The sequence below is a fragment of the Pituophis catenifer genome, unplaced genomic scaffold (assembly GCF_029215685.1).
Source record: "Pituophis catenifer annectens isolate HBS135680 unplaced genomic scaffold, rPitCat1.0.hap2 SCAF_16, whole genome shotgun sequence".
Lineage (NCBI taxonomy): Eukaryota > Metazoa > Chordata > Lepidosauria > Squamata > Colubridae > Pituophis > Pituophis catenifer.
Window position 1 is genome coordinate 21,489,422 of NW_027256896.1, and position 15,377 is coordinate 21,504,798.

Here is a 15,377-nt window from a genome sequence, read left to right on the forward strand (position 1 = left end):
TTCCAGAAATGCTGATGGCAGAACCCCAAGGGGCCTCTGGGGATTGAGAGGCAGCATTTCCAAAGGACAGGTCACATCAGCAGCTCCAGAGAAACCAGCGTTGCCCATTGTGAACTGGTTCCACTAAGCCGGGTCACCAAGGGCAATGTGCCAGCTCCCCCTTCCGAGAGGAGAAGCCGGACGGTCCCTGGCTTTTTCCCCAGCACCAGTGCATGGAAGACACACACACACACCTCACTCCCAGCTGAAAACTTCCATGAGCAGCAGGCCTATCATCAGCCCAGCTGAGTGGGCTCCTTCTGGCTTAGATCAGGGGCCTCCAAACTCGGGGCTGGCTGGGGAAGTTGGGAATTGAAGTCCACAAGTCTTAAAGTTGCCAAGTTTGAAAATCGCTGCCCGAGATGAATTCTGGCAAGGCGCCTTCAGGAGAAAAGGTGCCTTTTGGGAAATCAGTCACAGGGAAACTGCCAGGGATGACATCACAGGGAACAGCCAGAGCATCTCAGAATGAGACAGTGCGGAAACTGTTTTCTTTTTTCAATCTACGCCTCCTAAATAAAGGGCTCCCCTTACAGAGCAAACTTCCTTTATACCACCCCTCCAAAATAAAATGCCTACAGGGAGCCCCAGAAGGAACCAAGATGCCCAGGAGAGCATCAGCCCTGCTCTCTCGTAACAGCAACCTGATCATTCTCTCATTCTCCCTCATCCATTCAAGCAGGGGCTCTATCCACAGCACTCTTCCCTCACAGGGGATGAAAACCTTAGGCAGCTGATCTCCTGTCTTTAGAAAGAGTCCTTGGAAAATAATCCCCTCCCAGAGGACTGCAAAGAACCCCTTCAAAGACCCCGGAGTGGCTTGCTTTTGTAGACCATTTTCCAGCACAAGATCAAAGGATACAAAGCAAAATGCCTGAAGAAGAGACACTTTTCTCCTTTAACAACAAAAAGCTTGCAACCTCAAAAGAGGCCGAGCAAGGAGAGAGGGAAGGAGGTTCTGAGGCTCCCGGGGCAGGCTCAGACTGCTTAATCCCATTTCAGGGCTGGTGAGGCCGTTTGCCCTTCATTCCTGGTGCCCACAGATGGATTCTGGGCAGGGAATGGCTCACACATGCCAGCCGGGAAGGGGGCTACTAGACCCCCCAGAAGGAATTCTGGCCAACTCACAGCAGCTAACGCAGCTCTGTCTCCCCAAACCTACAACTTGAAGAAGCTCCTGTGCAACACACCTGGGAAGCAGGTTTATGGATCAAATCTCTCGCGGCTATTATGGGGACCTCCAAATTCAAAAGCACTGGATGGGACATGACTCTGACCCGTTCAAGTGTCAGACCCTTGACCCAGCCCCACGTATAAAGCCTTCTCATTTTGGAGTGGATGCTGGTGCTGGTGAAGACCAGAGCCTCTTCACAAAGGAGCCTTCAAGATGGCATCGGTTCCTAGAGGGGGCCGGGGATTGGCATCTGGAGCTCCATCCCCTTAGAGACCGATGAGCCTAGGAAGTTGATGTCGCCTTGACACTCCCAAAAAGATGACGACAGGGGCTGCTTGCCAAGGGGAGTGGACCGGGAGGGCAGAGACATGGCTCAGGGGACAGAAGGTGGAGGACTTGGCCATACGTGGAGAAGCACCAACACAGGCAGAGATAGAATTGCACAAGCCACACATGAATTGCTTCCTCTGACCCAGGTCCTCCAGATGTTTGAGAGTTCCCAATCCAAAGGCCATATCGGCTGAGGATGATGGAAGTTGAAATGCAACACATCTGGAAGGTGAAAAGCTGTTCTTGGGGCAGGGATCTTCCCTGGGACGATGAGCAGAGCCCAATTTTGCAGTGGGAAGGTAGGTCAACCACAAGGACAGATTAAGTGCATCTTGAGGGTTTCAGAACCATGTTGATCAGATCCTTCCCTAGATTCCTTTAGGTTTCAATACAGCCACTTTAATACCCTGGAATTCCAATACATTAAATGCTTCTAGAAAATCAAAGGGTGGGAGGAAAGACGACAATCATATGCACACCTTAGGAAATTAATCTCTTAACTGGTAAATTACAGGCCTTTATCTGAAAACAGCCTAGAGACTCTGATTCATTAGCAGGAATAAGCTGTGATTAACTATGATTGTTTTTTCTCCTTTAAAATACACATCTGCTTGACAATTAACTATCAATTAGACAGACAGACAGGGCTACATATTATCAGAGATTACGTCAGAAGCTGCCAACGGGCGATGCTCCCCAGGAGAGGTGCCAAGTCTCATCTGGAGGGAGCCCCCCACCCAAGAATTAGAGGCTTCCCTTAGGAGGGGGGACCCAGCCTGGTGGGCCTCAGGAAGGGTTCTATTAGGGGCACACAGCACCCCTCCTTTCTCTCCCCTAAAGCCCCTATGGGCAACCAGGGGCAGAAATCAATAGCCTGGAGGCAACCCAAACATTCTGGAGGGCTGGAGGGGTTTGCCGTTCATGACCGTCGGTGGGGGTCACCTTACTGGGTGGAGAGAGGGTCTCTGGAGAAGCCAGCAACTTGGGGAAATGGGAAAGAAAACTGCTTTGCAAAAGAAAATATCTGCATTTCTGAACGGGGAGACAGAAGCCTTGAATCAGGATGTTGAACACCACCCTGAGAAACCATTTAGGGCTCATGGCGTTGCCAGCTCCTCTCTCACCCTGCCCAAATCCAGAGGGACTTTTCTTTCTTGGGCCAAAGGAGGCAAAAGCCACCCTGGCTCCCATCGGGTCTCCCTGAGATCCTGCCAGGTCGGCTGCAAAACTCAACGGCCGGCTTTAACCACTAACCCCTCTTCCCCAAGAATTGGCAGCTGAACCAGGAGGTGAAGATTCGTGATTTCAGCGTTTGGCATCGTAGAGCTGAATGGCACCACGGAGACACCCGAGGCGTACCAGGTTGGGCTTTCATTGGACCACCTCTAATAAAAGGGAGCTCTCTTCCTCTCTGGGACCAGATCCCCCTCAATCTGCCCTCCCTGCTCTCTCTTGGTCTGCCCCGACTTCAGGCCCCTCTTCTGCCCCCCGCAGGCTGGGCCGAGAGTGACAGTCAGCTCTCCTGAGTGGCAGGGATAGAAAGAAATGCTGCAACCCACATTTCTCCAGATGAAACACAGCAGCTCCCGAAAACTCCCTTTGAAAATCTCACCTCCAGTCAATATCATCAATTAAAGCATGACTATTAGGGGGCTCCCTCCCCTTCATTTGCCCACCAAGGGTGGACCTGCTGCTACCAGTTCAAGCCCCCTCCCTGCCTTTGTCACCCAAAGCAGAGATGCCCAGAGCCTGGAGTGGCTGGCAGGCTCAGCTTTGCCCAGGGGCGAGTGGGGGGGGCAGAGGGGCCCAAACATGGCCATTCCTGTTCAACAGGTTGGACCCCCGCCCCCAAAATGCTGGCTAAGGAAGGGAGGGCTGAGATTTCCCCCTCTGTCCCCCTCCCACTCTTCCTGGGGAGAATGACACAGAGAAGAAGAAAATGAGTTGGCATCCTGGCCTCTTCCTGGGCTGCTTCCACAGAAGATTTCTGATAGGGAAGGAAGTGGGAAGGGGGAGAGAAAGACACCCCCCACACACACAGCCCAAACCAAGTTGGCCAAGAGGAAGGCGGGCATCAGTCAGCCAAGACTCCCTCCGCAAGGCTGCTACAGCATTACAAAGCGAATGAGATGCACAGGCTGATGTCTCTCTAGAGACGCCTCCACACGCAGAACTCAAAAATAGACTGCTCGGAGAAAGTGCCCGCTCGGCACAGCACGGTGAGGGTACAAGAAGGGGCTCTGCTCGTAAGATCGTCCTAGGGATGGAGGGGGGACTCGAGCGGGGAATCCCCAAAGCAGATCCCGAGGACCAGAAGCCCACCCCTGCAGAGTCAGGGAAGGAAGGCTGCCTCAGGACAAGGGGCTCCGTTGAGCTGGGAGCCTCAGGAGGAGGGTCTTCCCTTCTTCTTCGGATCTGACCCAGCAGGAGCACAACTGCAGGACTATGGGATGAGGAGGGGGGATCTCCTTCACACCACACACACCCTGCAAGGACCAACTGTAGCCACCGCAAACTCCAAGGCCCTGGCCCAGGAAGCGGCTCATTCCAGCATCCCTCTTTTGAAGGACAGCAAATGCCAGAGCTGAGAATTCAGAGCTCGCACTCCAACACCTCTGAAGGCTGCCCAGGTGGGAGGTGCTACCTTTAGGAAATCTAGAACCAAAGGCTGGGGGATCCCAGTACTTCCATGCCCAGAGATGGCATATCCCTAACACCAGTTTCTGGCAATTTGGGGGAATGGGCATGGAAAATCTGTTAAGTGGCAGATGCCACTATTGAATCAAGTGGTAAAGGAAGGGCAGGATGGCCCCAGTTGCAGCCAGGCGCCACCCAGCTGAACGCCAACCAGGGTCCCTCTCGTCTTCTTCAGTTGTGAATCACACACTCAGAAGAGTGAAGGCCCTCTCTGCCCCTTCCCCATCCGATTCTTCCAGGATCGACCTTAAAGCACGCCGACCCAAAGGACCGGTCACCTTTGCTTGACCAGTTCCAACGGACTGAATCCAAAGCCTTGCGCTGTCCTGGGCCACCTTCTCTCGGCCAAAGCAGCCTCCCAGGACATGGGAAGTGTGAAGAGACATTGCTCTCACCCGCAAGTGATCACCAGAAAATGACTGGGACACGCTCCAATCAACCTGACTCCCCAAATAGTAAACCAGCATCTCACTCAGTGACCATCCAAGCTGTGGCTTCCCTGAGCTTCAAATCAAGTCTCTGGGGTTCCCTGGAGACCTCGGGAATGGGGCAATCCAAGCTCCCCCCAAGCCCTGGTCTATGGGCAGACGCCACCGACAGAATCACTCTGGGTCTGTTTCAGATGGAAGAGACGAGGCTTTGAAGGAAAAAGTTATTGGTTTTTCGAGGGACCATCTGCCATGAATTAATGGGTCCAGCTGGAAGCCCTGCCTGAAGGACCCTCTGTCTCTGTAAACTGAGCCTCTGCTCATCCTGAACCTTCCTGGGGAAGGGAAGTGAGGTTCTGTCCAACTCCTGAACATCTGAACTCTTTTTTTTTAAACTGGCCTTACAGATGAAGATGTTCCAACCTCCCATTAAATAAAAAGAACCATTCTGAACATTGTAAATTGAGTCTTCTCAAATCTCTGGGTCACCAGTGAAAGAGTAAGGAGGAGATCTATGGTTCTCTGATGCTCCAAGCAGGAAGGTATCTGAGCCTATTGGGGCTTGGGGGCCGCAGATCCCTCTTCGTTTAATTTGTGGGTCTTGTGTCTTGCCCAAGCCCACTGCGCAATGTTCAGGCACCCCAAAAGCAATGTCCTCAAGTGCCATTTGCCATTTCCTGGGACAAAGCTTGAAGAACTAAAAGGAAGTGGGAGATACAGGAAGTGTTCTCAGAAGTCTAGCACATGGCCAAAGACTGTCCTCGTACTGAAGAGCCAAGCTTTCTGCTTCATCCAAAACAACCTCGCTGCCACAGAGGAAGCCAAAATGCCTTCACGAGCAAAATACTTTGAAAGACCAAAAGAAACAAATGTTCTAGGGACATAAAAAGCAGGGAACATTTTAGGTGTCACAAAGGCCACATGGAAATGAGGAAGCTGGAAATGGTATTTGCGCTGCATGGAGGCGCCAGGATACAGAGCATCTTTGGCTGGTTTGGGTCCAAGAAGAAGCAGCTCCATGCATGGGTGGCTTCTGGACAAGAAAAGGAACATTCCTAAACTTTTGGCCAAGACAGATCAGGACTGAGGAACGATGCAGATCCTGGTTAGAAGGAAACAGCATTTCCCAACTGTCCATCAACTTTGGCCTCAGAGTCATAACCTCAACGTCTCAACATGAAAGCCAGCAAACCCATCCTGCCTTTTGACTGTGAGGTGGAGGCTCCGTAGGACCATCAACTCTTCTGCGGAGACGTCCAAGTCCCTGTTTAAAGCCGTCAAAGCAGGCTCAGTCCAGCAATTTCCAGCAGGGCTGAGAGAACTGCAGAGCAAACTTCCCTTAGATGGTAGAGAAGCGCTTCTTAGCAACCTCCCTGGAACCTCAGCAGAGGGAATCTCATACTTTAATCAAGGGTTACGCAACAAAGCGCTTTGTACAAAGTGCCTGGAGTGGCCTTGGCTGCTCAGATGACAAGGGAGGGGAGGGCAAGAAAGGAAGAAGATCCACAAGACACACGGAAGGGAGGCTCAAGGACACATCCTGAACTGCTGAGTTCCTGGCCGGAACCCATCACTCGGGAGATTTTCTATCGCTCTCCGATCTCCAGCCCAACATCGGAGATCTCAGTACTTCTTAATTAAACCACCTTGACCTAAAATGTTCCTCTGCACCAACGGCAGCTTCAACCACATTTGTAGCTTCTCCATCCCTGGGCACCATTTGCCTTTAATCAAAACCTAATTGCATATAAGAATGTTTTCTTGCAGCTAAATTGGGGGCATGAGAGGGAGGGGGGCGAGGTTGTTTTAATTAAGAGAGTTGAGCAGGAATGGAACCTCTCCCATCATTCAAGACAAGCTTCTCATTTCTCCCCCAGTTCCATCCGTCCACCCACAGTGGCCAATCCCAGTCACCGGTCAACTCAGTCCCCGCCCAGCCCTGATTCTGGGCAATTTCTCTCGTCATCGGTCTTGCGGTGGCCACGGATGGGGCTGCCCCAGACCATCAAGCCTGAAGGGCCAGGGCAAGGCTCTGGATGTTGGCCAGTCTGCCTTGCATCCCATCAGCTCTTGGACCACAATGGTCCTGCCATGAATTCTCTCCCCTTTTCTTCCCTACTGACTGTCCTTCAGGCCAAACCCAAGCCACAATTGATCTCTCATCTAGAGCACACGTGGCACCTAAGACATTGTCAAGCTCGCTTGGCTGTGTGGGCTGCTGTCCTTTTGTTGGTCTTGATAGCTTTTCATTTGATTTTCCCTGCTCTGATTTATTGGATGGGCTCCATTTAGTTTTGTTTCGTAGCGGAGACATTTTTATTTTTCTTGAATGGTAAATTGCTTTGGGCAACTCCAGACCCTGAAAGGAAACTGTTCCTCTCCAACACGAGCCTTTCATGCCTCCACTGTAAAAGCTGGCGAGGGCCTTCGTTCACTGTTCGTAAACTGCTTCTCACAAAGATGAGAAAAAGGAAATCTCGTCTGGGATGAGCATAAAATTAGCCCCCCAAAATATCAAGGTGGCCACAGGATTATCCCAGGAACTCAGTAGCACAGAACTGTCTCCCTTCTTGCCTGTTCTATGTAAAGCCAAAACCTGCTAGAGACCCCCAACATGTAGTGACCCTCCCTTCCTTTATTCCCTAAAGCTGCTATCTGCAGGTAGACTGCCACTATACCTGGAACATCCACCTAGTCTTCGAGGGAACTGGCAGAACTGATGCAACAATTTATTTCTAAACTGGGCATGCCCCACCACTCCCAAGCTGGGTCTTCCCAGGGCGGTTTACCAGCGCCTTATCTGAACAGGCATGGCGGACAAAGGTGCATGGCAGGGGGGGGTGGCAGGTCCAACTCTCCTGGGGTACAGGCCCCAAAGCCTTCTGACCCCCATCGCCCAGGCCAGGCTGCCTGGCACACGGCAGGTGGATGCAGTGAGTGCCAGAGATTTAGGTCATGTTTTCTAAATCTATTTTGGGTAAACACATCCTCCTCCTCCTCTTCTCCAACTGGGTGGCATTTAAGGTGCTCTGCATCCCCTCTCGGCACTGCTGAAGACCAAGTCTACACTCCTCTGGCCACCATGACTGGCATCCCACCCAGGGCAGCTGCTTTGCCCACCTGCAGGAAAGGAGAAGCAGCCACTCGGGGGGGGGGGGGCTAAAGCATTGCTGGGGGGACAACTGGGGCGGGGGAGGGAAGGAGCCTCCCTCCCGTACTCCTAAGCACTCCAAGGGCAACTGGTGAGAAATAAAACACTGGGTCAAAACGAGTGGGATTCATTCTTTGGGCTTTTCTTACCAGAAGGCATCAAAGAGGGTGAAAGTGGGCACAGAGAAATGGAAACAGATTGCCAAATTGTGCCCCAGGGAAAAAATTCTCCAGGAGGTGTGGTGTTTTCCTCAAATAAACAAACAGACAGATTGTCAAGCACTTCTCAAATAAATAGCACCAGCCACTCCTTGGAGCTCCCTGGCAGCTCTTAAAATGTGCAACTTTGATCTCCTCTCGGGCTCCCGTCCAACTACCAAACGGTTCCTTTTTATATCAGCCGCAGAAATCTACGACTTTGGCTATTAGATGCATCTGACAGCTGGTAGCCAACAGCCACCCCCAAATCAGCAAATGTTTCCTTATTTATTCAGGTGGAAGTGCTGAGCCCAGGTCGGGAGGAAGGCTGCTTCCGGCCCTGGATGGGCCCAGCTTGACCCCAGGAAAGATTTAACAGTCCCAATGTCGATGTAACGTTGGATTCTTGGTCGGGGTGAAAGAGATGCTCCAAGCCAGGGGTCCCAAACCTTTTGGACCTCAGGGACCACTAAATTGATAATTTAAAATCCCGCAGACCATGATCTGCCTCATGATCAGCTGGGTGGGCGTGGCTAGGTGGTCATGTGACTGGGTGGGCATGGCCAACTCGATGACACTCACGTCGAGGGGGGCCTTGCCAGCCTCTACTTGCCCCTCCCCTACCAGTCACTCCTTGCCTGCCCACCCAGGCTCCTTAGAGCCCCAATAGGAAGCAGTTGTTGGAGCTAAGCAGCCACCACGAGAAAGACTTGACAAAACAGCTGGCTCAGTTCAAATTGGATCTGGCCGAGAAGGAGGCTCAGCAGAAGCACCTCACGGAGGACTAGGAGCATAAGCTTTCCAAGCAGAAGGAAGACCTGCGGGAGTGCAAGGCCAGGTACCGGCACCTGAAGGCTCAGTGGGCTGAGATGGTCAGCCAGTTCCAGGCCACAATGCAGTCCCACTGGAGCAAGGTCCTCCAGATCTTTGCGACCAGAGGCGCTTCCCTCCAGCCTTCGCCCAAAGCTGAAGCAGACCCCAAGTCGGAATTTCTGACCCCCTCTGACCCACACAAAAAGACCCCGAAGGGGGAGACTCTCTGCAGCAACACAAACGTTCATTGCACGTATCCAGCCCGGGGGCCGTAGTTTGAGAACCCCTGATTTAATGTAATACAAAAAATGCAAGTATTTTTTCTGCGGACCACCAAAATTTTCTTGTGGGCCACCAGTGGCCCATGGACCACCAGTTGGTGACCGCTGCTCCAAGCCACGTCTGGAGGGCCAAGAACCCAAGTGGTCAGCATGGCTTTTTTTCTCTCAGCAAAGAAGAGCCTTCTCTCACAGGCCCTGGCCTGGAGGCTGGTAGTCTCAGCTGCAGGGTGGAGCCTCCTCCGTTTTCCAAGTCAAGTTCCTCCGAATTCTTTCTTGCAACTCCCGGATGTAGGAAGCTGCAAGGAAGAGTTTGCAACCAATGGGGGGAGGGGGGGAGTATGCATGGGGCCATCTAGGCGATGTTGAAACAATTATATAAGCTGAAATTTTGTAGCTGGATGTCAGCCGTAAAAAAAAAAAAAGGAAATCCGGCTTGTGTTTTTATTTATTTATCTTTACTAAAACCGATTAGCTTTCTTGCTTGGGAAAAAAACCGAGAAGGAGCCGTATTCTCCATTAAGGAAACCTGCCGTTTGAGCACGAGTCCCGCAATGGGCAACCCAGCCTGTTTCCTGGAGTCAGACTCCATGTGGGAGAACCTCCACCCTGAGCACTTAGCACCATGAAACATTCATGGCTCCATCCTCGGCCCGTCATGTTCTTGCCTGAAGACCAGTCCTGGCCCAGCAGGCCGTGTTCAGAACATGCCGGCACTTTCAAAGCTTCGGCTGCCGCGGAGAAGAGGCTCCTCGGAGGAGGGGGAGGGGGAACAGCATGGTTGGAGGGGAGACTTAATTCTCAGTCCATCCACTGATGCATCTTCTTCTTAGATCCCAGACCATCGGTGATCTGTTTTTAACCCCTCCGCTAATGCTTCAACCCACCTTTCCTAATCTGCTCCTTGCAGAATTCCTCCCCAGGAGGGCTCCACCACAGTGTTTCTCAACCTTGGCAGCTTTCAGATGGGCGGGCTCCAACTCCCAGAATTCCCCAGCCGGCATGGACGACCAACCTTTGCAACTTGTAAGACCTGTGGACTTCAACTCCCAGAATTCCCCAGCCAGCAAGGGAGGCAGTCTTGAGTGCCTTTCTCGTGCTTTCCACTTTCCCTGGACTGAGTGGCCATTTTCCCCTCCCTCAGCAGCTCAGCGGTTCCCAGAATCCCCTCTACATTCCTTTACCCTGCCCAACCCTGAGGAGGGGGCTAAGACCCATACGCCAGGGCTCCCAGTGGACTGGGAAATCTCCAAGCACTTGGGGAACCCCAGCAGGAAGAGGGTTGCATGAGGGGCCAAAGAGGTAGCAAGCCAGGGGACACCCCAGTTTCTAGGAGACCCCTGCTTTGGCCTCACTGTCCTACGAAGCCCCCAAATCTGCCTTCTTCGAAATGGAGTCTCTTGCCTGGGACGGCAAGGAGAGCTTTCCCCGGAGTTATGGGAGATGGCCAAGGCAGCAGCAAAGCTTCATTGACGTCCTACACTCAATCCTAAATCACGGCTTGTCTCAGTCCAAAAGACAAACAAGATGTATGAATGAGGCTGTCTGGATTCAGACAACCAGCAAGCCAGAAAATGCAGCTGGGAAATCACAACACTTCCCTGGCAACAACGGCCAAGACAAAGGGCAACGAACCCCCATTGATTGTGCCTCGGATGCAGAAACAGGCCATGTTTCCCCTGACTTTCTCCAACGCAAGTCGGAATCATTGTTGAGGGGGGCAGTTCTCCCAGGCGGGACAGCAACCAAGATTTACACTGGGTTCAAGCCGTAAGCGGTTTGCTTGGCTGCGGCACACTGGGCTTTGTGTATGGAGTCATGGAGGCTCTGAGCCGCGCTTCCTCCCTCAGCCGGCCGAAGAGACGCAGCCAACCACGGCTTGTACAATAAGCCCTAAGTAAGCAAATCCAGCTGTGCTCGAGCGCGTTTAAGTTCAGCCTTTGATCCAAACACTCCCCCAGGTCCTTCAGCCGGGCACGTCCCATGCCAGTTGGCAACCGACGTGGGCACAAGCGCAAGTCTAAATACAGTCATGTGCCAATCTTTACAGTTATTTCCTCGCCACCCACACAAATCGCGACGGTGCCCGGGGTTCCCCACTTGAGAGAACTGGCCACAGAGTCGGGGGCCCCCAAGAGACCCAGAATTGTGAGCCACAACTGAAAGCAACAATAACTTTGAAGGCCTCGCCGGGTCTAAAAGGCCTGGTCAAGCGTTCTGCTCTCCCCATTGCACCAAAATGAAAAAGGGAAAGAGGAAAACTATTAAACTGTCAGATCCAGTTAAAGCCAGCATGTTCTCAGGCACCCTTAATAGATGACAAAGCGGAGAAAGAAAACATGTTTGACAGAACCAATATGGACCTCCTTCTGTTTACTCCGTACAAATAAGATGCCTCAGTGGCGCCCGAGGAGCACGCCATCCGTTGGGTCCTTCCACTTAAGCCACAGTCTCCCCCAAAAGAGAGGTGGCAAATTGGCTCCGAAGACAAAAGAGGGCTTGGTTTCCCACCCTTGGCAGAAGATCAGGTCAATTCCCAGGACTTGGACAGCCCTTACGAGGGGCAGGAAAGACCCCCAAAGCACCAAAGGCAACTGGCAAGATCCCAGATAGGGGGAGGCAGGCAGGGGAGGCCCCCAGGACACACGCTTGGCACACAGCGCTGAACGAAGCTTTGTTCACCCCCAGTTGCTTGAAGAGACTGCAAGTGGCCACGTTCACACAACTGAGAAGCTGGCCTGATGTCTTAGTGCCGAGGGCGAACTCAACCCTTCTTTGTGGACTTCTGATCAGCCTCAGCCAAGAGGAATCCGGTGTCTGAAAGGGCCGATTGTCTCTCTGCAGCAGCTCAGCCCGGCTGGAGAAGGCCTGCTTGTGCTTGAGAGCTGCAGGTTGGCGTGGGAGGCCCCTGCACCACTGGGATCTCCCCCCCCTCCCCGACTGGCCTTCTCCATGAGGTGCCCAGAACACCTCCCAGCTCAAAAGCAGAAGATTCAGCTGAAGGTCCTCACTACACACGGGCCATCTAGCACGGCTGTGCAACCTGCCAGCAAACGAGGCTTCCAGCTGACCACCACTGGAGGCCGAGCATCAGAATCAGGACACTGGACGTTATCCGGCTGCCAATCCCTGTGGAAAGGAGGTGGTGAGGGGGTCCCCTGGGGCCTCCTCCTGCCAACCCCTGTCCACACACTTCACTGCTGCCTCAGTTGTGCAATACTTGCAGCACTGACACAGCATTTTGGGTGGTGAACAGAGACACACACGCGCACACACACACATGCCCCCTGGATCCACAGGTCTGTTTCAAGACAAATATCTCTCTCTCTCCCTCCCTCCCTCCCTTTCTCTCTCTCTCTCTCTCTCTCCCCCTGCATAGAAGCAGCCTCTGTAGTGAGCAGAGCCTGGGAGGCAGAGAAGAGAGGCTACCTGGGGGGTCTTTCTTCTCCTAATCTCGCCTTTGTTGGGGGGGGGGAGAGGCTCGGTAGCTGTTGGGAAACAGGCTGCACGAGCTGCCCTGAGAAAGCATTTCCTGGAAAGCCAGAAGCGCCCTGCCTTCCATCAAGCAGCCCCCCCCCCCACTCTTTACATAAGTGGAGGCAAGATTGGCTCCCCAGCCCTTCGGGAGAGACGTGGTGGCAGCTGAGATTTCAGGGAAGGCAGCAGCAGCCCCACAATGCCGGTCCGTCCGTCAGCCACTCTGCAGAGGCAGCCCTGGAGATGCAGCGGAGGAGGCCGGGGGCTTGCCCGCTCCCACCTGCGATGCCACTGCACCTCCCTCCGCCCTCTCCCTGCTGCATTTCAAGGGGCACACACTGCAGCGGGCAGATCGCGGCCGAGATCGATCGATCGATTGCTCCCCTTGGCTCTGGCCGGGAGGGAAGATCTTCTCGGCTGAAGCAAGAAATGTGGGGATCTTACCCCCCCCCCCCCCACCCTGTGGGTAAAGAACGATTCAGAGGCGGCACCAGGTGCGAAGGGAAGAGACTATGCTGGGCAACTCGGGGATGGTCCCCACCGCCTGAGTCCCTCAGCCCCAAAGAAAGCCAAGCACGACCCAAACGGACTTCCCTCGGACCCCAACCCAGCCCGTGTGGCACAGCCTCAACCGAGGGGAGGGCTCCCAAGAAGAGGAAGAGCAGGAGAGAAGTGAAGGGAGGCCGAAGAATCAGCAGAGAAGGGGAGTCCAGAGAGGCAGGGGTTCCTAACAAGCCCCCTCTGGCTTACCCTGATCCTAAACAGCTCCACACAGGCCAGCGGGGCCCTTTTATTGCCGGGGGGGGGCAAGGTGAGCCTGCTTAGCACCTCTGAGGGGCACCAGCCCTGGGCTGCTTCTCGAAAAGCAAAGGAAGTTCTCCCCTGCGCAGGCTGCCTTTACCCGGTGAGCTTCACTGCCGCATAACTTGGCACCAGCCACTGGTGGAAGTGAGCAAGAAACCAATGTGGCTCTCAGCTGCCCCAGCCTCTAAGGGCTGCCTTCGAGCATGGCGTGGAAGAGGACAGAGGCCATCACCGAGACAAGGCACCCCCAGCCGTACGAGAGGCTGACTGGGGAGTCAGCCCACCGCCATTGCACCCACCGGTGCCAATCAGAGCTCCACAAGCAGCCTGATTCAACAGCCACCCAGTCCTGACTGGCATCTGGCATGGAAGCGCCACCGAGCACCCACCATGCCAAGCAGTGGCCTGGCTCCACTCGGGTGGCCACCTGCACATCTGCTGCTTTCTGGGTGGTCTCTGACCTTCTCGCTTGCTAGTAACAAAGCCTCTGCCGGAAAGCAGCCAGTTCAGCCTGGAGCCCGGCAAGCCAACCGCCTGGACCGGAACTTTTCCATGGGCCTGCAAGAGGACCGCCTCTGACCGGCTGACCCCACTTACAAAGTCCTCCCCTCCCAATCCTGTGATCCGTCCCAACATCCACAAGCCGCCTCCTCCTCCCCCCCATCCGAAATCACTGCCCCAGAAGCCGCCAACAAAGCCAGGCAACGGCCTGCAACGCCAAGGCCTGGGTTGAAGGCCACGCCCACAAAGAGGTGTGCGACCCTGCTGGAGTGACCTTGGGGCTAATTCACGCAACCTCTGCACATCAGCCGTGTCTCCAACAACCCTCGGGAAGCAGCACAGGAAGGTCCGGCACAGAAGGATCCCTGGCCTAAGAGATCCGGGGGGGAGGGGTGCAGGAAGGAATTCCGTCCCCCCTGCCTCCCTGCCTCCCTCCCTCCCTCCCCCCTCCCCCCTCCCTCCAGGATGGTTTCCTCTGGCAAGTAAACCCCCTTCCACAAAACGGACATCGAGATCAGCAGGAAGAGCTTCTTCTACACCCAGGAAGGAAAATAGCCAGCCTGAAAGTGAGGCCTCTCTCCGGGCTGACCCCCACTCCCAATCCTCCCCTGGCTGATCTCCGGAGAAAGGCTTTTGGAGCCACGTTTAAGGAGCACCATTGGGGAGGTCCATGTTCAGAAATACAGAACAACAGAGTTGGAAAGGACCCTAGAGGTCTTCTAGTCCAACCCCCTGCTCAAGCAGGAGACCCCACGCCACTCCAGATAAATGGACCAGCCTGACACTGATTCTGTCAAGGAGAGCAGCATTCTAGGCGGCCCCAAATGGCAAGGGTTGCCCACACCCCCTTCAGAGAAGGCACGATTGCAGCCTCCCTCCCCGGGACCAGCAGACAAGAGCCCCCTTCCCCACCCTGTGACACCCATGATGCCCCTCGGTCCCCCCCTCCTCTCCCCCCCTACCTTCTCTGCCATGATCATGGAGGAGCCTCCGTGGATGCCCAGGATGGGGATCAGAGTCTGGGAGGAGATAAAATCCAGGATCTGGGCCACGGCCTCCTGGCCGCTGTCGTCTCCGAAAACCACCCCGTGGATCTTGGTGCCCGAGATCAAGTCGCAGATGTGGGTGATGATGCTCTTGGGGTCGGTCTGGTTGATCAGGAGGGGCACCACGTTAACGTCAGTGGGGAGCCCCCCTGCCACATCCCGGCTGCTGAGAGCACGGACGTCTCTTTCCGTGACGCTCGGGGTCCTCCCCAAAATGACCGCGACGTTCAGGATGGGGGAGCTTCTCTCCGCCCCGTGGACCAGGGCCAGATCCGCCAGAAACGCGTGGAGCACCAGCAGATTCCAGCACACGCATGCCATCTTGACCAGCACCATGCCCTGCAAAGGGGGCCAGAGTGAACCCGGGCGCCCTCCTGCTCAGCCGGAGGGGCTGGCAGACCCACTGGCAGGCAGACCCCAGACTGCCGGGCCCTCCGAAGGG

At 54.4% G+C, this 15,377-nt stretch overlaps 1 protein-coding gene across 1 annotated transcript in view; it reads right to left on the reverse strand.

The window, feature by feature from the left end:
• Window positions 1–15,271, reverse strand: part of GRIN2A (glutamate ionotropic receptor NMDA type subunit 2A) — a 58,274-nt gene extending 43,003 nt beyond the window's left edge. Inside the window, exon 1 of the mRNA XM_070955215.1 lies at window positions 14,852–15,271. Coding sequence (XP_070811316.1) covers window positions 14,852–15,271 — 420 coding nt within the window. The remainder of the gene's footprint in view (window positions 1–14,851) is intronic.
• Between the last annotated feature and the right edge of the window lie 106 nt (window positions 15,272–15,377).